The sequence below is a fragment of the Bactrocera neohumeralis genome, chromosome 5 (genome assembly GCF_024586455.1).
Source record: "Bactrocera neohumeralis isolate Rockhampton chromosome 5, APGP_CSIRO_Bneo_wtdbg2-racon-allhic-juicebox.fasta_v2, whole genome shotgun sequence".
Classification (NCBI taxonomy): domain Eukaryota; kingdom Metazoa; phylum Arthropoda; class Insecta; order Diptera; family Tephritidae; genus Bactrocera; species Bactrocera neohumeralis.
The window spans coordinates 13,338,076-13,359,750 of NC_065922.1; the positions used below are offsets into that span (position 1 = coordinate 13,338,076).

The following is a 21,675-nucleotide window of genomic DNA, read 5'->3' on the forward strand; positions in this document are numbered from 1 at the left end:
GCATTACTTGCCGACAAAAACCAAAACAAAAAACAAAAAAAAAATCAAAAAAGTGGCAACGCCGGTCAGTAAGGCAAAGGGCGCATTTTGGACTAAAACACTGAGCTTTTGTGAAGTGGCAGTTGTTAAACGTGCCTTCGCTGTCTAATGGACAACTTTAGCTCTCCAAGGGATGTGCGAGGTATGAGGGGTCCCCAAGCGGTGTGAGGCGGCTTTTTAAGCGAGAAACCGCTGCTCTCGGCGGTGGCGACGACGGCTGTTTTTTTGTGCTGCCAACAATTTTGCCACTTTAAGTTTGACTCAACAACAATCAAATTCCAAGTGTTGCAAGATAATAGCGGCAACGACAACAACAACAACTGGGAAGTGTGTGTCGTACAACAAAAGCGAATTTGCAGCATCCAGAAGAGTTTGTGTGCGTGTGTGGCAAATGTTGCTACTAAAAGGCTCACTTTGGTTGCCAAAGTGTTGCCACTTTACGTTCCCTTCTTCGCTCGAGCGTGTGTTTGGTGTGTGTGTGTTGGTGTGCAGTGTTGCATTGTCAGCTGCTGAAAGACATTACTGCTGATGTTGCCATTTTGATTGTTGCGAATTTTCGTTGTTTTAGTTTTGCTTCCTGATTTTTTCGCCACCGCCGTATTTTGCTTTTGTTGGTGTTTCGAAATTGTTTCATTGTTCGGCCAGAACAATCCACTCAATTATGCCGGCATTCAAACAAATATTAACTCTTAATTGAGGGTGTAATTGAGAAAAAATTTCGGTTGAAGTTTTTAGAAAATAAAAAACACTGTTACTACGTTTTTTGAAGGTTTTCCTTTTAGGTTTGCAGGGCAAAAAGGAACATAGTGTTATATATGAGAGCAAATTTTGGGTACAAGTGAATTCCGTTAATACTTTATTATGAATATATATGGAAGGCGGAATATTATCTAACCATAAACTATATATCCTATCAACTTTCAGTTGACCTAGGTAACCTTAGGTTAGGTTAGGTTAAATAGTCGAGCCTAAAAGGGAACTCACTTGGACAGCTTATAACGCTGGTCCACTGTGGTATCTATGTAGGTAGGGTATGAGATTTTTAGCCTAAGACTGGACTATATGCAGGAGAAAGTGACTCTCTAAGCTTCGACGCATCCGTGACAAAGCTCAATGCGCCTTTTCTCCAGCGATTTCTACAAGTCCAAATATCTGTCGTGGCTAGAAGAGTAGAGAAACAGTCGCCGCTAGGAGTAGCTTGTTGTTGTTTTCGGCGATGCAATTGAAGGAGGAGAGAATTTCAATGTGACCCTATTCAGAACTTTAGAGCAGTTTTCGCAGTAATGCACCTGTCGCAAATATTCACGAAAGTCGTAGTAGAAAGAAATTATCATCCAGAAGAAAGAGGTATTGAGTTGTTTCTACTTCATCTTCGTACATACAACTTCTGCAGATGGCGTCTGGTAACATTCCAAGCCTTGCAACATAGACGCCAATAAGGTAAAAGCTCCACAATTAGAAAGAAACTTTTAGGGCAAAGATATCACTAAATCAATAGTCAGGAAGAAACTATAGTTGATAGAGAGACAGTAAACCCCTCCGCCAACCTTCTCTCCCCAAGCTTTTGACCCATTTGTAAAGAAGGCCCCTCTCCACCAACCCACCCCTAATCAGCCAGAGTTCGGTTTGGCGACTCCGTGATCCAAGTGATCAGGTATAAAGTCAAAGCGTCTCAGGATTTCCGAGTGCTCAGACACGTGTTCTTTTAGGATCCCTGATTGTCTCAGTCTGATAGCAACTTTCGCAGCCTTTCGATGATGTCTATGAGCACTATGTACAAGATGGCGTTAAGTGCCATGGTTGAAGTGGGCCTGTGGTGCACAGACATGCTGATGACCGCCGCCCGTTGAACGCTCTCGAGTTTCTTTGCAAGTGTGGTCTTCTCTAGAGCCCTATAAAATAATGGCCTTGACTATGGTGTCGTAGAGCCATAAGGCCACTTTTGGTGAGAGACCCCACCTTTGCCAATATCTCCTCTACAGCAGTATAAGGCAATCGACTGAAAAAGTTATGCATAAATTATACAATTGATTCTCGAATTTGATATTAATTCCTCATACAATGATTAGCGTCTCCATGGTTTTGAGTGGATCTACAAAGTAAACATGAATGGTAGAGGGGAATGACTTCAATCAAACAAAAGCTTGACAAACTTATATGTTTAATTTATAGGGATTACAACCACAGCGAAATCAAGATTATAAATTTTTGACTACAAAGCCCAATAATAGAGGTCCAGTGCCCAGTGAGTTCGAATAACCAAACTATAATTACAGAATTATAATATTTTGGAATATTGCGGAAATTTTAGCTGAGTTTTTTGCAAAATCCAAGAATTTCTGCTCATTTTGTGCTTCAATAGATTTCCACCAAGCAAATATGTTTTCCTCAAATGATCAGTAACAAAGCATCAATTATCTACTTACCTCTACCGCTGCGACCGACGAATCTCAAATCATTGAACTTCGCCACTTGATTCTTCATAACGGCCGTACAATTCCGCAACTCGGCGCAGTAGTTCTCATCATTACCGGCGCGCACCGTCACCATAGTGCCGTCCATGATATCGCCCAGCGAGACAACTTTGAAGGCGACCGGCAGCGTCTTGTTGGAGCGCCAATGCGGCGGCAGTACGGTACAGACGAACAGCGGACTGCTGGTGCGTATCAGCTCGCCGGGATGTTCGGTGAGGAAATCGCCCAAAGTCCGCTCCGCCAATATGTCCGAGGTCATCTTTGTGTAGGCTTCATTTAGCAGTTGGGCGGCCGTTGGCGGTGTGTTCTGTTCATTGGAATTGTTGTTGTTGCCATTTGTAGCATTATTATTGTTGCTACCGCCGTTATTATTTGAACTGGAATTGTTTGTGTTGTTGCTGCTATTCTGTGTCGCGCCCGCATTGTTGGCGACGACGGTGTTGGTCGTTGTGGTGAGATGCATTCTGTAGTGGTTGGGGCCGCAGGCGACTTGTTTGAGGCGAACAATTTTTGCAAATTTTTCTTTGTAGCACGGCGACAATGAAAAAGTTAGTGTGTGGAGTGATTGGTAGAGTTGCTTATGTTATATAAGTGGGCTTCTGAAAAGATGGAAGAAAGAAAAGTCATGGTTAATGTTTAATCGTGTTTAGGATTCATAAATATAGATATAACTTTCAGATATGGTGATATGATCTTTTTGGCGAACCCTATCATGTCAGTTCAGAACAGAATAGAGGTAGTTCTTCTGCAGAGGAATGGGTTACTAGTAATTTAAAATTGGTATAGATCTTTCAGATTTCCTGTTATACTAATCCGCACCTCCTTTAAGCACTTCATAAAAAATACTCCGAGCTGATGAGCTGTTTCTCCAATTTTACCCATTTGGAAGCGAGTCGGTTTTCCCATATCTTCTTACGATCTGGGCTTGGACCTTTGGACTTCCAGTGAGCACTGTGAGCGCTAGTGAACAAACAGAGCTTGTATGACTGTGAGCTGCTTCTGGCACAGTGATCCTTCTGGCGTAAGAAATTAGGAATATCCTCGACTAATTTGGTCTACTGATGGAAGCTGCACTTCCGAGCAGCTACACTAATGGCAGCCACCTTCGCCTGAATTACGCTACAGCAGTCTAGTAGTCTGAAATAAGAGTCGATTGAGAGCTCCCGTTAGAAGACTTCACCCCCTGTGATGTGTGAAGTGATCTAAATTGTGAGGAATGACAACGAAGCAGTGAAGAAGTGTGATCCTGCCCGCAGCTTGTCATATATCCGGCTTCTCTGAGTCTAAAAGCAGTCTTCGTGGCCAAGTATCTGCCTGGATTTGAAACGTGTAGACTGACATTGTTTGCCATTGTTATCCTTAGTGATTATAGTCTTTATATTAGTCATTATGCATATAGGAACACATAAATCAATGTGTTGGAATACCACGACCCGAACCCGGGATTTATCGATCTTCATTTTATCGATTTTTTATGCTTTGAATATTAAATTGATACCAGCAGCATCTGTGGGATTATTTCTCAAAGTAATATATAATATATATATATATATATATATATATATATATATATATCGAATCATAGTTTTCTGAGATCGTAAATAAAAATGACACAACAATTTAACATCAGCGCCACCTAGCGGAAAATTACTTTTCTTTCAGCGTTTTTCTTTTCGATGAAAATACACAACTTGTTCCGACTCTAAATGAAAATGGCCAGTGAACGCAAATTTTTTACAATTATTTCGACTGGAGCGCCATCTGTTAGTTCTACAGCATTTTAGGGGGAGCTCGGTGCCAGCTGGGTATTACAAGTATACAAGTAAAAAGTCAAAACACGACATAATGGAACTCTGCCAATTAATATTTATATGAAATTGATGCTGGAAAAATACCTTCTCCTTTGCTTGCTTTTCGATCGATTTTTCGAAGCAATTTTTTTTTCCAGAAATTTTTTCTTTCTAGCAATTCTTTCATATAAAAAGTAATTTCAAGCACCTTTTTTGTGCCTGAGGTGAGGCATAATCACAGTCTTGTTAAATAATTCAAAATCAAGCTATGCTACTGCCAAAGCACCCTACACCGTGCTCTGGTTTTGTTGGCAGCCGGGCACATGACAATGGCCAAGGTGCCGGAGCGTAGCCATAAGGGCGAGTACATAAATGCCAGAAGCCAGCAGCTTCGCTTACAAGTTACAAATATTACTCCAATTATTTGTGTAGTCGCTGCCAAAGAACCACAACCATTGTTCGCACATTTTTGCGCCTTTTTTCCGGCATTTTCGCAACCTTTCGTGCCACAAAGGACTATGTAAATATGCCACTTATATGCGCGCGTGTGTGTGTGAGAGTGCCTCGTAGTCTGGGGTTATTTGGCTGCGCCACCGAAACTGGCCATGTTAAATGCTTTTATGGATGGAATCACAACATGACGATGGCCTTGTTTAACACGACGATTTCCACCGATGTGCCGCCCAACCGCCGCTCAATATGTGCGCGACTACATTTTCCCAGCGAAGCTGCGGCGCAACGGAGTGATAAAAAAATGTGGCAACATGCAGAACAAAAAGGAGTCGCGCATGAAAGTGGCACAAAGTGCTGGACAACGCAACGGTAAATGCGCAAAAACAACGTGGCACAACTGATACGCTTGTGATTGTGGTGGGGTGCGCTGTGCGCGGAGTAAGCGCGGCGACCGATAAAATTACTTAAAAATGCCGCAGCTGTTGGTTGACTTCTGGCCAAAAACGTAAGGGTTTACGCGCAGTGAACGGCGCAAGCTGACCGAGGGGTTGAGATGGCTTGGGCTGGGTCCGAGCCGAGTACTGGCTTGCCGGGGTTTTGTTGCGCTCTTTGTAGCCAGCATTTTTTACGTCGCTGCTGCCGTGCGATTTTTTGCTCTCCACACATTTAACGGTGTTAACATACTTCGCTTTTGTTGCTCACGTAAATTGTTTTTTTTTTTTTTGGCGCGCACCAACACACACGCACACACACTCTCATGTGGAGGCATTTGTCTGCGCAATTTTGCATACTCATATGGAGTACGTGCAACATGCCACAAGATATTAAACAGCATACTCCATTTTTGGTGTTTTTTCGTCTGCCCGCTTTGTCCACTCTCTACCACACTCGCACACACTGCCACTTCCACACATGCATACAGGGTGTCGGTAATGTTTTATTGTTCGACAGCTCCGACAGCGTTCCGTTTAATGGTCTGCCAAGCGCCGGCCGTGGTGTCAGTGACACCAGCCGTGTATATCCGTTAGGATTAGTGCGCCCATTTCTTGTTGTTTTTGTTTCAGTCGCGGTTTGTCACCTTGCTGCCGCTATTGGTGTTTAGACTCCGGCAGCCGCTGCCATTTCATATTTTTTTGGCTACTTTTTCGCTTTCGGTAAATCAAAATTCATGGTTTCCTGACTTCCTTCCATGTCTGCGGTCAATGTATCAATCGATTTGGTGGCTTTTAGTCTGCTTCGCAATTTGTGTTGTTGCTCGCCACACTTTTTTCTAATAAGATTTGGGTTTAGCGGAATTTTTTTTTCATTTAGAATAGCACATAGTTTCATTTTAATTAATTGGTTCGCTGAAATTGCTTAAATTGTTTTAATACATTTTTTGGCTAGATATTTGAGTTGGAAAAAAATTTTATTTATGTTTTCTACTAATTTTCTTTATTAATTTTGTAGGCTAAATTTACGGAAAAATGAATATATTTGGGGCAGAAAGTTTTTTGTTAAAAATATCATATGAGATAAACGAAAACATTACGGAATTAAAAATATTTTGCTCATCCTGTCTAATATCTGAGATCAGTTACAGAAAATCTGCCATTATTTTTTATGAGTATTTTTTTGAAAATTTTACGGTAAGATGCATCGACTAACAGAAGGTTTCAGGGTCGGAGCATACTCTTCTAGAACCTCCAGAAACGATCTGGTGACTAATACCCAGAGGATACTGAAATTATGTCGGGAACACTTTTCCAGCCTGCCGAAAGGCAGTGAAAGCATAACACCAGTAGATGGTAAATCTAATTACTCAATCGATGACGATGGAGCAGACGTTCCGTTGCCCGACCAAGAAGAAGTTCGAATAGCAAATAGTAGTCTTAAGAACAACAAAGCTACGGGGACCGGTTGAATAGCTCAACTGATAAGTAGCATGCAAAAGCTTCTTTGCAGAATATGGTCAACAAAACAAAAGAACTAGAACTTATCAGGTTGGCTTTAGGCCTGATAAATCAACAACTGATCTTGGAAAAGACCCGTAAAAACTGACGTAGAGTAACACCAGAAGCTCCGTCAAGATCGGAAGGGACTTCCCAAGCCGTAAGATACCAAACGAGGTTTCGGACAGGGCAACTTTCTATCGTGCACCTTCTTCAGTCCTCTGCTGGAGTAAATATTTCGAGCTGCAGAACTGAACAGAAAAGGTGCAATCTTCCAAAAGCTGCTTACGTATGCCGATGACATTGATATCATTGGCCAAAACAATCGCGCCATAAGTTCTGCTTTCCCCAGGTTTGACAAAGAAATGATGAAAATCTGTCCTATAGTGGACAAGGGTCAGATGTAATATCTCCTGTCATAAAACAAACACTCGTCACACTCGCGACTTGGCTCCCTCGTAACTGTTGACAGTCATAACTTCGAAGTTGTAGATAATTTCGTCTATCTTGGAACCAGCATAAACACCAACAACAAAGTTAGCATCGAAGTCCAACGCAGAATAACGCTTGCCAACTGGTGCTACTTCGGACTGAGTAAGCAATTGAAAAGTAAAGCCCTCTCTCGACGAACAAAAAACAAGTTCTACAAGTCACTCATCATACCCGTCCCGCTATATTGTGCAGAGGCGGCATGGACGATGACAACATATGATAAGTCGATGTTACGAGTTTTCGAGAGAAAGTTTCTGCGGAAGATTTATGGTTCTATGCATGGGCAATGGCGAATAGCGCAGTCGATGGAAGAACGAACTGTCCGACGGCATTGACACAGCTCAGTGAATTAAGAAGCAGCGGCTACGCTGGCTAGATCATGTCGTCCGAATGTATGAAAACACTCCAGCTCTGAGAATATTCGACGCAGTATCCGCCAGTGGAAGAAGGCGAAAGGAAAGACCTCCAGTCCGTTAGAAAGACCAGGTGGAGAAGGACCCGGCTACACTTTCCAATTGGCGCCAAATAGCCAAATGGAAGAACGATTGACGCGCTGTTACAAACTCGGCTATAACCGCCAAAAAAGAAGAAAAAATTTCAATGACAATGCCATTAATTCACTTGGGCTATTCAAAAAGCAACTAAAATCTTAAAATTGTCCTTAGAGGGCCTTTTCTATCATATCATCTGAACTAGAGGTTGTAGCGTCATTCAGCTTAAAAGTCGAGTTCACCAACTTCAACATAACCAATACATTAAAAAACAATTATCAATTATCTGACAAATAATGTTTTAAAAACACGCAAAAAACTTGATAAAGAATCGAATGCTATATGAAAAGAATGAGATATTAAGAACGAGTTCAAAAATATTGAAGGTATACTGATTGTTTATAAAACTCAAAATTATCACTAAAAGTTTGCGAGCAATGTCTTTATAATATATTTCATTGCATTGGCCTTCAAGTGCTTCAAATTGTCTGGCCATTATTTGTGTTATGTCTTAATTGAGGCAATCTGATCTTTTTTTTTTAATTTTCAGCCAATATCGCTTTAAAAAGTAAAACCATTAACATCCATAAGCTAACGCTAACCGTTCTGTAACCCAAAAATCGTCTAAGCATTCCGAACCATAAAAACTTAATAACAACGTTTTGTGTGAGCTTAAGCTTGAACAATATGAGCCGGTTATACCATATATAGATCGTATATGGCTGCTAATCCACTATCATCCAGAAACTCCGCTCTATAAGCATTTCGGAATATTGCAACTCTTTCAATGGGATCGTTTTCGACAATGACAATTCTAATGTGAAACGGGAGAGTAGCTTTTTAGTTTTTCACATTTATTTACTTTTGCTCCACCCATCAAGTTATATAGAAGAACTGAATTATTTGAAGATGAATGAATAAAAAAATCAGTCCTTTATACGGATTCACTTGTTTTGCAATGCTGCGGGCGATAAGGAGGAACACAATTCAGTCATCGTTCAATCACTGTCATCTTGCAATCGCTCAGCTGTAGAATTATAGTAGATTTTGGTAATTTTTTTTTGACTGGTAGCTCCTCTAATAAAGTTGATTTTACACCCCTGGCTAGAAAACTACGAACATTTTAACTGACGCTGCTGCTACAATGTACTATTTTTTATCTGTTCATAGAAAATCGTGTAGGCAAAAATTAAGTGCTTATGGATCGGGTTTTAACAAGCAGAAAACAAACAGAATTTATTTAAAAAAAAAAAAATCAGAAACTCTATTGAATGTGGCGAATCAAAATTGTTTGTATTCAAATGCTCAGAAAAACTGAGGCTATCTTCCTCTCTCATGCCATACAGCAATAATACGAACATTTTTGCTCTTCGGTGCACAGGCTTACGGAAATTTAACTACCCAAAAACAATAGAAATGATTCAGCGGCTCGTTGTGATGTGCATAACGGGAGCACTAGAACCCTCCAAACGGCAGCTCTTAATTTAGCGCTAAATTTGCCACCAATAGAAGAAAACTTAGCGGCAAAGTCGACGGGACGACTACTGGCGACAGGAAAATTTATATATAGAAACTTAAGATATAGCTCAGTAAGTAATAGCGGCTTAGCAAGCACTGACCACATGATCCCAATTTTTCATTTGGAAAAGAAGATTCAAAGTAAAGTTAGAAACAAATGATTGGCGGATATGCATCGCTGAGCGCAACATATTAAATATGTTCACGGATGGATCAAAAATGGAGGAGGGAGTTGTTGTGGGTTGGTTGGTGGCTTTTAAGCCTCCACATCACTTCAGTATATTTCATCAGAAGTTTTTGCTATTGGAAAAGCGCTCTAATGCTTTTGGAGGCAACTCCACAGCTAACATCTACGTAGAGAGCCAAACAGCCATCAAGGCTTTAAACTCGTTCCACATATCGACCAGAAGTGCCTTGAAAAGCAATGCATTTAAAATGGTCTGGAATATGGCAAAGAAGATCAAAACAATGATCTATTGGAATGCAAAACTGCAAAATTCGTGTATCATGTCAATCGGTTGATCAGAAATACACAAAACTCTTACTTATTCTTAATCGAAGAGACTGTATGAACATGATTGCAAGAAATGTCATGAGAAAGTCACCAGGTAAACAATGTTGTGCACTTGTTGCGCATTAGACTGCCAGCACTTCACGCATTTGGGGTCCCACAGTATGACGACCTGAAAAAGATATCGTTAATGAGGTCGCAGAATCTACTGAAATTCGCTGCAAGCGCTGACATTCCGAAGACTCATGAACTAGGAAACGGTATTTCATCATCATCAGACCTCGCTAAGGACCTAAACTGGTCCATGCGTGGTTCAGTAGCCTAACAGACTAAGCTAATCTAACCTAACCTCCGGAAGTACTTATTAACTATTTTCATTATGAACTGTAAAACAAGTCTTCAATTTACATGATGATTTATTTATGACTAATCAGATTTTATTTCTGTATGAAAATGTTTAAAGATTCCTTCATAACCTCACTTTCAGCCAATTTTGTCATAAGTCACTTTAAAACCAATGATTTTTAGTGCTCCACAGCTTTGAAGTTAAATTTATGGCACCATATTTTGCCCAGTTTAAAGTGTAGGCAAAAACTACCGCCAGCAATCAACAGTCATTTAAGCGTTGCAAGGCAAACTTGCCACAACAGCATCAAGTTGCCAAAGAAATTTGTGTGTTTGTGCGCCCAATGGACATAGTTGGATTGTGATTTTTCAATTTACGAGCATAAAACAACTGGCTTTCATTGTTTGCACGCCTCCACAGCGCACAAAGCGTCATGTTGCAAGTGCATGCCTACTAAAACTTTATAAAGCAAGCAATGCGCAGGAGTGTGTATGTGTGTGTGGCAAGCCAACTGCAGTGACAAGCGCCACGAAAGCAAAATTTCGTTAATCGTTCACTCCGCAAGTGGACCGCAGAGACCGAGAAGAAAGACGCGCTGCAGGAGTTGACAGAAGACGGACCTAAGGCACGCGGAGCTCATGACTCCATATTCTAAGTGTGTGTGTGTGACTGTGTGCCGTTGCGTAAATGCAGTTTACGCACCGTCCAAAGTGATTTATCTTCCAGCCAAGTAGGGTGCACCACAGGCAACAACAAGCGGTCACACAACTCACGTTGTTGTTTGTGCAACATATACCGAGCGCTTACACAGAGCGCGTCGTCCAAGCGATAAGCAGCAAGTCGTCAACGAAGGCGCTGATGTTGATGGTGTTGGTGGCGCCTCCGACTGCATGCCGGCGACCAGACACGCCAGGACTTATTACGCCACTTTAAGCTGTGCCGAAGCTCTTGTGGCAAGCAGCGTAAAACTAACACTGCATGCGCGTGAGTGCGTTGCAAGCACACGCAAAGGAGCGCTGTGTGGCAAGGTGAAGCGGAAAATGCCAACGAAAATGCAGTCAAATCCCCAGACGGCAGCTGGCAGTGGATGAACACGTAAATTGCTGCGCTCCAAGAGCGCAAATGATGTTGCAACAGCGCGCAGGGGCCGTTGCGTATCACGCATTACAACGAACAACAACAACAACGCTGGCATTAGAACTATAATTGCTGGGAAAATGCACTTTTCGCCTTTGTGCGGCACCGTTACTGGGGCGGCATGTAGCGTGCAGCAGGATAGCCGGAAACTACCAAGGATGCATTGCGGTGTGGCAACAACACACGGCTGCCGGTCGAACGGCGTTGGCCAACACTGGAATGCTGGTTATTGCAACTGACACATGGCACCTCAGCGGCCTAAATATGCGGCGACAGTTATGGTGGTGACCAGTAGTGTTTGTGGTGTGGCATGGCGCGCGGACGCGGAGGGGGAGGTGTGTCGTGAAATGCGTGGCCAAACGTGATTTCTATGCTCAGGCGCAAACATGCACCCGCGCCCTTTAGCTGTTTGGCATATTTATCAACACAGCAACGTGCAACAACAACAACTTGCAACATGTTATGGCGCTGACTGTAGTGCTGCCACTCGACACTTATAGGCTGCAAAATTGCGAGGCGAACTCAAGTGACAGGCCGTAACCCCGAAATTGACCAAAAAGTCCAGTTGCTTTTGGCATCCGGTTTGCGGCTTTTCTGCTGTTGCACTGCTTATGCGAATGCTGCTTCTTCTTCTTCTTGATATCAACTGGCGGTGCTGCCTACCTTTCTACCCATACGTGTGTGCGTGGTGTGCGTGTGTGCCACACTAAATGCGTAAAACGAGTGCATTAAATGCACTCAGTAGCATGCAACGTGCCACACTTGCAATACCACCGCGCCGTTGAGTGCGATGAGGTCATCAACGTTGGTGTTGTCATCATCTGTAGCATGTCGTGACACTGCAATTTTGTTGTTTGTTTGTTGTTGCCACTTTGTTGTTTTTGTTGTTGTTGTTGCAACATTGCCCGTTGTGATGTACGCTGTTGCCACCATCAACGCCATCATTAGCAACGACTGTGGCAATGCTTGTGGCACAGCCACTGACCATAGATAAGGCAGCGCTTGGGGTAGTAGCCGCAGCAACGGTAACAAGACCTGTGCTACCAACAACAACACAAAAGTCGTTGACGTTTTGCAAGCAAAATATTTTGCACAATGCCATGACAGTCACAAATTGACGCACAAACACACATGCATGTTGCAATTGAAAAATTGTTGCATGCAACTTAAGGTGGCAGCATGAAAGATCTAGTCTCTTTCAAATAAGTGAGTGTAAGTGCGTGAGTGTGAGTGCATGTGGCAGGCAGCAGATGATGATGCAAGAAATGCTGTAATTATTTGCTCGGAAATCGGGGGCAGTGCATGTGGCACAGACGCAACAACTTGCGTGTGGCATGCAACATCATTCAGTGCGTTGTAAAGCGCATATTAGATGCAAAACTGCATGCTCACGTGACCGCCTGCACCCCTCCAGTGGCTGCCAAGTGTGTGTTGCAAGTGCGAAAAGAATGGCAAAGCATGTCTGCATTGTTGTTGGTAGCCTAAAGAATGCCTTGCAGCATGCAATCACTTTCAAGGCACTCCATGTGCAGGCTGACTTGGCTGCCGCCGTAAACGATTGCTCGAAAGCACTTTACTCACCAACACTGTCTGGCTCCGCATGCACAAAAACAACAAAAAAGGTAGTGCTAGTCGCTAGCTTGAGCCTTTGGCCAGGATAATTTATCAATTTTCGGTTAATTCAGTGTTGACCTCACATTCACACACACACACACACCCATCGTTATGTTGTTGCGTTGGTGTTGCAGCAACGTCTGCTTGTTTTTTGTTGTTGTAGTGTTCTGACTATGTGTCCTTGTTGTTGTTGGCATTAGTATTGGTGTCTGTGGTATTGGTTTTGAGGTCTGATTACTTGCCACTTTTTGTGCGGCTGTGTTGCAAACTTCATTTTCGGTTTCGGTGGCCAACAAAGAGGCCTTGAGGCAATTGCTTTGTTGGTTTTTGCATTTACGGAATATTTCGCAGCCTTAAATTCACTGGAAGATATACATACACTCATGCATATGCCTAAAATGCTTGCAACAATCTTTTGTGGTGCAGCGCATTGATTGCATGCGTTTGTTGTTGTTGCTGTGGTGTTACATTAATTTAGTGTTGTTGGTTGCGCAACCATTTGCTAATTTCCTTTAATTCACAGTCGTGTGCGAGGGGTATTGGGATTTGGTGTGTAGAGTGGGCTTCAAAAATGTTGCGATGAGCGCTCGGAGAAACTTTGAATATTTTCTTTCAGTTTCTATTGGATAATCTTAAGGAAGTCGGTGAAATGCTACAAAATCCTTTGTTAAAAGGGACCTATGATAGGTTAGGTCGTAGGGTTGATCCAAAATCGAATGATCCTACTTGGGCAGATATTCGTCCTTTGAGTTACCCATAAACTCTTAAATAATGGATCAGCAGATCTTCAATCCCAGTCTGGCAAAAACCGGGGAATAGAGGGGAAGGTGATTGAATATGATTCCGCCTCGCATTCCTCAATACAGTTTTTGCAAAGAGCGTTCAACAGAACTGAACAGAGTCCAGTCAGAATACCTGCAATTAAGGCGAGATTTGCCTTTTTAAAAGTCAGTAGTTCGGAGGACCTTTAACGATTTACTGTGGGCCAAAACGGCAGAGTGCGGCCGCCCCAGGGTTTGGTTGTTGGCTAGCGCTTATTGAGCTCATTGGAGATTCAACGGTCCTAATTGGAAAAGGGTGGCCTCCCTAGCCAGCTCATTGGCTTTGCAGTTTCCGACGATGCCGCTGTGACCGAGCGCCTAAACAAGTCTAAGATGGAAAAAGCTTGAAGCTGTTGTTAAGGAGGTTATGGATGATATTTGACTGACGTCCTTCCTATCTTCCTATCAAGCATGAGCTCCAGGTATTTCATCCTATCCGCCGTTGCAGCAATAGAGCTTCCTGACAGGGTAGAGTAACCTCAAGGATTTAATATCTTCTAGTAAATAAAACTAGTTCAGTTTTATTTGGATTATGGCTAATCAATTTATATCTGCTCACTTGGTAATCACATTTAGATAACTTTGGGATAGATAGTAAACGGTGTTCAGGAGTTTTCCTTTTACCAATATCGTCTGCATAGACTTCTACAGCCTCGTTACTACAGTTCCTTCAAAAGTTCACCTCTTGGATTCGTAACAAAGGGAAAAAGACCGTGCGCTTCCCCACTCCGACATAATCGTTCTCTCGCGAACGAGATTATAAATGATATGTCTGAGATTAGCTTTGACCTTAAACTTATTGAGAGTCCCAATAAACGACTCAGGTCGTGCGTTGTTGAAGATACTCTCGATGTCAAGAAACGCACCCATGGCATAGTCTTTGTATATAAAAACTCGCTTTAACGTCCTGTCTACATGTATCGAAATATTCGTTCACAGAGCTCAGAAGTCTCATGAAAAATTTCTCCGATATTTATTCTCGAGTTCGATATACTGGTGGCTCTTCGTCGACTGCTAATTTGGACTACAACAAGACAACAATCGCGTCGATTTATTGCTACTATGTCAATTTACCTATGTTCTAGGTACTCTAAAGAGTTTTCGAGAGAAAGGTTTTGCGGAATATTTATGATCGACGATGGAACGATAAGTGAGTTATACGACAGCATTGCCATTGTATTCCATTTCCTACGAAACCTGGTCTACGAATGACGGCGGAAGACCTGTGACGACAAATACCGATCAAATCATGGAAAACATCGAGTTAGACCAATGTGTGGTATCTCTGACATCATGGGAGTTAGTCACCAAACCATTTTAAACCATTTGCAGAAGGCTGGATACACAAAAAAGCTTGATGTTTGGGTGCCGCATGATTTGACGCAAAAAAACCCACTGGACCGAAGCAACGCCTGCGATATGCTGCAGAAACGGAACGAACTCGACCCATTTTTGAAGCTGATGGTGACTGGCGACGAAAAATAGATCACATACGACAATATCAAGTGAAAAGGGCTATGGTCGAAAGCCGGTGAATCGTTCTAAGCAGTGGTCAGGTCGGTATTGAGGGACAGGAAAGTTTTTTTTGTGTGTTTGGTGGGATTGGAAAGGAATCATCCACTATGAGCTGCTCCCATATGGCCAGACGCTTAATTCTACCATCTACTGCGAACAACTGGACCGCTTGAAACAGGCGATCGACCAGAAGCGTCCAGAATTGGACAACAGGAAGGGTGTAGTGTTCCACCAGGACAACGCCAGATCACACACTTAGTTGATGACTCGTCCGAAGCTATGGGAGCTCGGATGGGAGGTTTTATCACATAGCCCGGACATAGCGCCAAGTGATTACCGCCTGTTCCTGTCCTTGGCGAACGCCCTTGTTGGTGTAAAGTTGAACTCAAAAGAGGCTTGTGAAAAGTGGCTGTCCGACTTCTTCGCAAATAAGGAGGCGGAGATTATCGAACGAAACGGCGCATATTTTAACTAAATCCGATCACTGTAACACATTTTATCAAGTATTGAATAAAGAGCAAAAAAGCGGAAGGGAATGACGCACTATTGCTCATTTGGGTATTTCGGGTATAAGGAGTACCAATGCCAATACAGTAGTAGCAGTAAGCACTCTAAAACTTATTCAGATTTTTTCGAGGGGCAACGGATGGAAAATTTTACTTAGAGCTAAAAAAAATCGTCGTGGCTTGTCTTCCACACCAGCCGTTTCCACGGTAAGTAGCAGGTAGGAGAAATTGGTATCGTACTAGACTAACTCTGGCGCCAATTGGAGATTGTAAATACAGTCAGCTTTTACTCCACCTGGTATTTCCAAAGGAATGGAGGTCCTCCTATTCCTCCGCTCCCCTCCTCGGGTACTGCGTCGAATGCCCTCAGAGCTGGAGGATTTTATTCATTCGGTCGTATGTCTCTTAATTCACCAAACTACTTGCATGTCAATGCCGTCGCATATTTCGTTCAGCTCATCGTTCCATTGACCGATGTATTCGCCGTTGCCAATGCGGCAAGTATTGTTAGTCTTCTGCAGAACCTTTCTCTCGAAAACTCGGTTGTCATCGTCCATGCCTCTGCCGAGAGAGGACGAAAACTAACTCTGGATCCGCATCTCATGCGGTATATTTTTTTAAGGTTCAGCTCATTAAAACGTGCCTGGCCTTTTTAAGTCAACAATTTCTGCTAGAATGATTTTGTGCTACTTTTCGACAAACTCTAGTGGTACTGCGTTCGATTTCTTGAGGTATAGCAACGACATCGTTACCCATAGACCTATAATTCATGGAAAGATGATACTTGTAACTGAAAGCGGAAGACGATTTTACGTTATGAAATGGAAAGCGCGATTTGGAGATAGTTTCTACATAGTTTTTTGGGGTAATATTTGCTATATTTATATGACAGATAAAACTTTTATGTAACTTTCCTATGTTGGTGCATCTACACCAGTAGTAGCAGTCTACAACACAGTAGTGAGGTATGTGGACACAATATCAAATGCTGATTTTATAAGTAGCCTCTTTGGGCTCTTTTCTGAGAAGATGTCTTCTTGATAAGAATTTTGTGATTATGATATGACTATTAGTCGATTTAGCCATGCTCGTGGGTTTTTCAATTTTTCCGTCGGTATGTACATCAACTGGTCTCTCAATTTGTGAGATATCCCTGCCATTTTGCGTCATTCTTAAAAACGCAAGTCATTTGTCAGAAACAATGATATCATACAACTGTAGCATGTAGCTGTCATACAAAGTGAATCTTCAAAATGAAGTCCTCCATGGAAAAATTTTTTATTTAACCATGCAATCTCCGAGGAAATTGTTCAGATCGAGTCATAATAGTATATAGTTGCCATACAAAATGACTAATGAAACAAAATTCTTGTAATTCAAACTTTCAAAATTTAAATAGAGAAAGGGTATTATAGCTGCGGACCTCACTTATTATTAGCTTCTAGTCCAAAATTCACTAACTCTTCGAGGTTTTTCGCAAAGTGAAAAGAACGATTCAAAACACTTTAACTCAAATCTGTGCTTCAATTCTTCAGCAATGTCATAATCTTTAACGGGCCAATTAATTGCATCGCTAGAGTTCCGAACGTGTGTCCGTGTAACACTGAATGTAGGAAAATCAGAGTTTGAGTTGCAAAATTCATTAAACACTTCAAGCAAACAAAAGAGCCCAACGGGGCTTAACTCGAAAATCGCCTGCTTATGGGGAAACTTGACAAATTCTGGGCTGCAGGCGACAGGTGACACAATGTGACAAGGTGCCAACATGTCATCACGCCAAGTCAACGCACCAAACTCCAGCGGCTGGCAAAGCAATTGCGATCAAAGCTCACAAGCACGAATGTCGGAACGACATGTAGCGCGAGTGTGAGTAGATGTGAGTTGGACTGTGGTGTGAAGATTGTTGAGACAAATCGACGGACATTACCTTGCAAGTCGACACAAATCAGCAGCAATTTCCTTCCTTCCTGCCTACGTTTTCTACCTAGATGTCTTGTTCTCCTCCCAACTGTCTTGCTCTCTTCCCGACTGTCTTGTTCTCCTCCCAGCTGTCTTGCTGCCTTTGCCGCTAGGACATCAAATCAGTTTTGTAGACCGGCTCTGAGTGCTTAGTGTTGAGGTGAGGGTATGCATTCCAGTCGGTCGGTCGAATCAATTGAAGTGTCAACAATATATTCGCACTCACACACATGAGATACCAACACACAAACATATTTATATATGGATATGTGCCTGAGATGTGCGAGTCTGTGAGGCGTTGCCTGCAGTTTTGCCACAAAGTGCCAACACGCCAACACCAAGCGAGTCTTAACACCAAGTGCCCCGACCCACAAGCTCAGCAGCTGCACTGCCAACAGGGTTGCATGGCTGCGGTGTTGCATGCGTAACGAGTATGTCACAACAATGTTACGCACTGGAAGTCATTTAATTTGTTAAACTCGGCGATTGTAAAGTGTAACGCCAATCCTTTCGAGGGTTTGAGGCGTTGCAAGCACATCCTTGGCGGCAGGAGGCGTGTAATATTTAATGTCTGCCATTTCCTGCTTCCACACACCGGCACCAAAAGTGCAACTCGTAAGGTGGTGGACAGCGTGAACAAACACCTCTACGCCCACCCCCCTTAAGTGCATTCTCCGTCTATCTGTGTCTACCGGTTGCGGGGCTCTTGTCTGATGGTCTTCAGGTCAACTCAATTGATGCAATATTTTCGTAAATTTACAGCATGCCTCCACCTTAACGCATTCGATGCAACACTGCAACCCTTGCAACACTGCAACCCTTGCAACATACACCCAAGTCTTCTTCTTCGTGTGCTTGTCTGTGGAGTGCTCGCTTGGGGGCATGCTTCGTTGCATATGTCTGCGGTTTGTGTAGATTTGTTGCTCGGCTCTAACTCAGTTGTCGTTTCCATTTCAATTATTTGTTGTTTTAGTTGTAATTTTAACTGTTGTTTTCGTTAACTGCAAGAAATGCACTGAAGCTGACACTTGCAGCAAAACAATGCACAAGTGCCACCGTAGATTCGTCAAGTTCGACCAGAAGTGTCGATGTAGCTTTGAGCGTTCGCCGTTGTTAACAACAACAACAGCAATGCCAACATCATACTCATCATTATAGTCATCATCAACACCGTTGCAGCATTCTAACGGTAGTATGTGTAGATTTATATATCTATTCAGCGTGTGGATGTATGTGAATGTGTGTCTGTGTAGGCTTAGCGTCTCTCCTTCGGATATGCAAATTATGTAATGTGTCAAGTTACCGGAAAATTCATTTTAATTGCCAACGTTATGCTGGAGTCTAGCATTGATTTCCAAATGTATAATAGCTGCAATTATAACAACAACAACAATTTGTGTATTTGAATTGCAATCTATTTCTTCCAGCTTGCTGAGCCGTTTCATGGTAAAACCAGGAATCGAGTTTCAGGTAAAACTGATTTTCTGCGAAATTTTCGGTTTGAGATTTCGAGAAAAGATGGTGAAGGACCAATGGTTTATAGCGGGCAACTTGTGGAGAGTTGTAGTTGCTCTCATTGACGGTTATTGTAACAGTATACACGTCGGATTGCAAGAAAACTTCACGAACTTTCGAACTTATATTTGAATACTCTTCAGATTGTAGGAGGTCTTGTGATCTCTCGGTTCATTTATATTGACCTCAAGTTGATTGGTGTTTACCTTTTACTGAACTACCATATAGACTATTTAGATAATATAATCGACCTCCTCTGCTTTTTAATTGGCATAGACCCTGCTTCCACGATTTTTGCCGAGCTTACAAGAGCACGCCAGTCGATTTTCCTATCCAACGTTTGGCGCCAATTGGAGTTTCCAAGTATAGGCAGGTCCTTCTCCACTCCGTTGGTCCCCTTCCTCTCTTTCCCACGGCGGGTACCAGGTCGAATACTTTCAGAGCTGGAGTGTTTTCATCCATTCGGACGGCATGGCCTCACCAACGTAGCCGCTTTCTCTTAATTCGCTGAACTATGGAAATGTCGTCGTATATCTCGTATCGCTCATCGTTCCATCGAATGCGACATGCGCCGTGGCCAACGCTCAAAGAGCCATTAATCTTCCGCTGAACCTTTCAATCAAAACCTCGTAACGTCGACATATTAGATGTTGTCATCGTCCATACCACCGCTTCAAATAGCACGACGGGAATAATGAGTGACTTGAAGAATTTGACTTTTGTTCGTCGAGAGAGGACTTTACTTCTCAAATGAATACCCAATCCGAAGTAGCATCTGTTGGCAAGAGTTATTCTGCGAAGGCTTTCGTTGCACATATTGTTGTTGGTGTTAATGTTGGTTTACAGATAGGCGAAATTATCGACGACTTCGAAGTTATGACTGTTTGTTTGATGACAGAAGATATTTCGTCTTGCCCCCGTTCAATACCTAACCCATGTGCTTTGCTTTTTTTCCAACCTGGAGTAAGCAGAACTAACAGCGCGATTGTTAAGGCCAGTGATATTGAGTTCGTCGGTGGACCCCAGGAGTGGCTTATTAAAGAAGAGTGAAGAAGTCGCACGATAGGGAGTCGCCTCGTCTGAAACCTCGTTTGGTATCGAATCGCTCGGAGAGGTTCTTCCCGATCCTGATGGAGCTTTTGGTATTGCTCAACGTCAGCTTACACAGCCGTATTAGTTTTCCGGGTATACCAAATTCAGACAAAGCGACATAAAGGCAGATCCTTTTCGTGCTGTCAAAAACAGCTTTAAAATGGACGTAAAGTTGGTGTGTGCTGATCCTTTTTTTACGGGTCTTTTCTAAGATTTGGCATATCGTGAATATTTGGTCAGTTTTTGACTTTTCATACGTAAACAGGCCCAACGCTGGTAAGGTCCAATCAGTTTGTTGAAGGTGGGCTTTAATCTTTCACATAGTACGTTTAATAGAACCTTATATGCTATGTTGCGGAGGCTTATCCCACGGTAGCTGGCGCAGATTGTGGGGTCTCCCTGTTTGTGGATTGGGCAGAGCACACTCAAATTCAAATCGGCGGGCATACTTTCGTCCGACCATATTCTACGGAGAAGCTGATGCATGCTCTTTATTATTTTATATTTTGAATAGCTCGCCGGCAATCCATCGGTCCCTGACGTTTTGTTGTTCTTTTGACAGATAATTGCCATCCGAGCTTCTTCATGGTCGGGTGATGGAACGTCTGCTTCATCGTTATCGACTGGGAAATCGGGTTCACCACCTTCTGGCATTCAGGAGAATTACTTGTCCCAAAACTAGCACCTATTCATCTATGCAATAAAAGTCTGATAAAGACTGAATACTAGACGAAGTGTTTCGTTTGGTCGCTTACGGAGTTGGATTTGTGGTAAAAAGCTCTCAGTTCTAAATAATATTTTTAAGCCATGCTGTCAATATTAGTCAAGCTAAAAACGGCGAGATATTTCGCTGGTGTAACCGATAATATGCGGACTCGGTATCTCACAAACCATTCATAGCCATATTTTTTTCTCCAACATCCGACATTTTCTAGAATTTTCGGTTTCGGAAATTTGGCAAGACAAGCCAAAAATATATGAATAAGACTAAGTAAAGCTGAAAGTGCAGAAAAGGCATGCAAATTGGCTTGGCTCCTCCCACAAACACCCGACCAATCGCGCTATGACACTCAAGCGTTCAGATATATACATATGTGTGTGTGGTGGATATAAATAAATAATCTGCCATATGTTCTATATATATACAGACATATGTATGCATATGTAGCATGTACATGTGCCTGTGTGCGAATAATAGAGCAATCATCGCTAGACAGCTGTGGATCGCCTACGGACCACCCTCGCGTATTCGCTGGCCGGCAATGATGTCGCATCCTTTGAACGGGCGAATTTGATTTTTACGACAAAATTTTGTTTAAAGAAATCAAAAGCATATTTACAAATACACATGCACACACATACAAACGCACAATATTAAAGCATTAATAATGCAATATGCAACATTGTCTAATCAACTCAGCCACCGACAGCACCCGCTGCTGCCACTTCTATGCACAAACACAGGCAGCCA

General features: G+C 42.6%; 1 protein-coding gene across 2 annotated transcripts in view; it reads right to left on the bottom strand.

Annotated features, from left to right (window-relative positions):
• Window positions 1-21,675, bottom strand: part of LOC126758282 (runt-related transcription factor 3) — a 99,608-nt gene that overhangs the window by 39,439 nt on the left and 38,494 nt on the right. For both annotated transcript variants that reach the window (XM_050472497.1, XM_050472496.1), the window contains exon 2: window positions 2,466-3,112. In XM_050472497.1, the coding sequence (XP_050328454.1) occupies window positions 2,466-2,976 (511 nt within the window). In that variant the 5' untranslated portion in view covers window positions 2,977-3,112. The remainder of the gene's footprint in view (window positions 1-2,465; window positions 3,113-21,675) is intronic.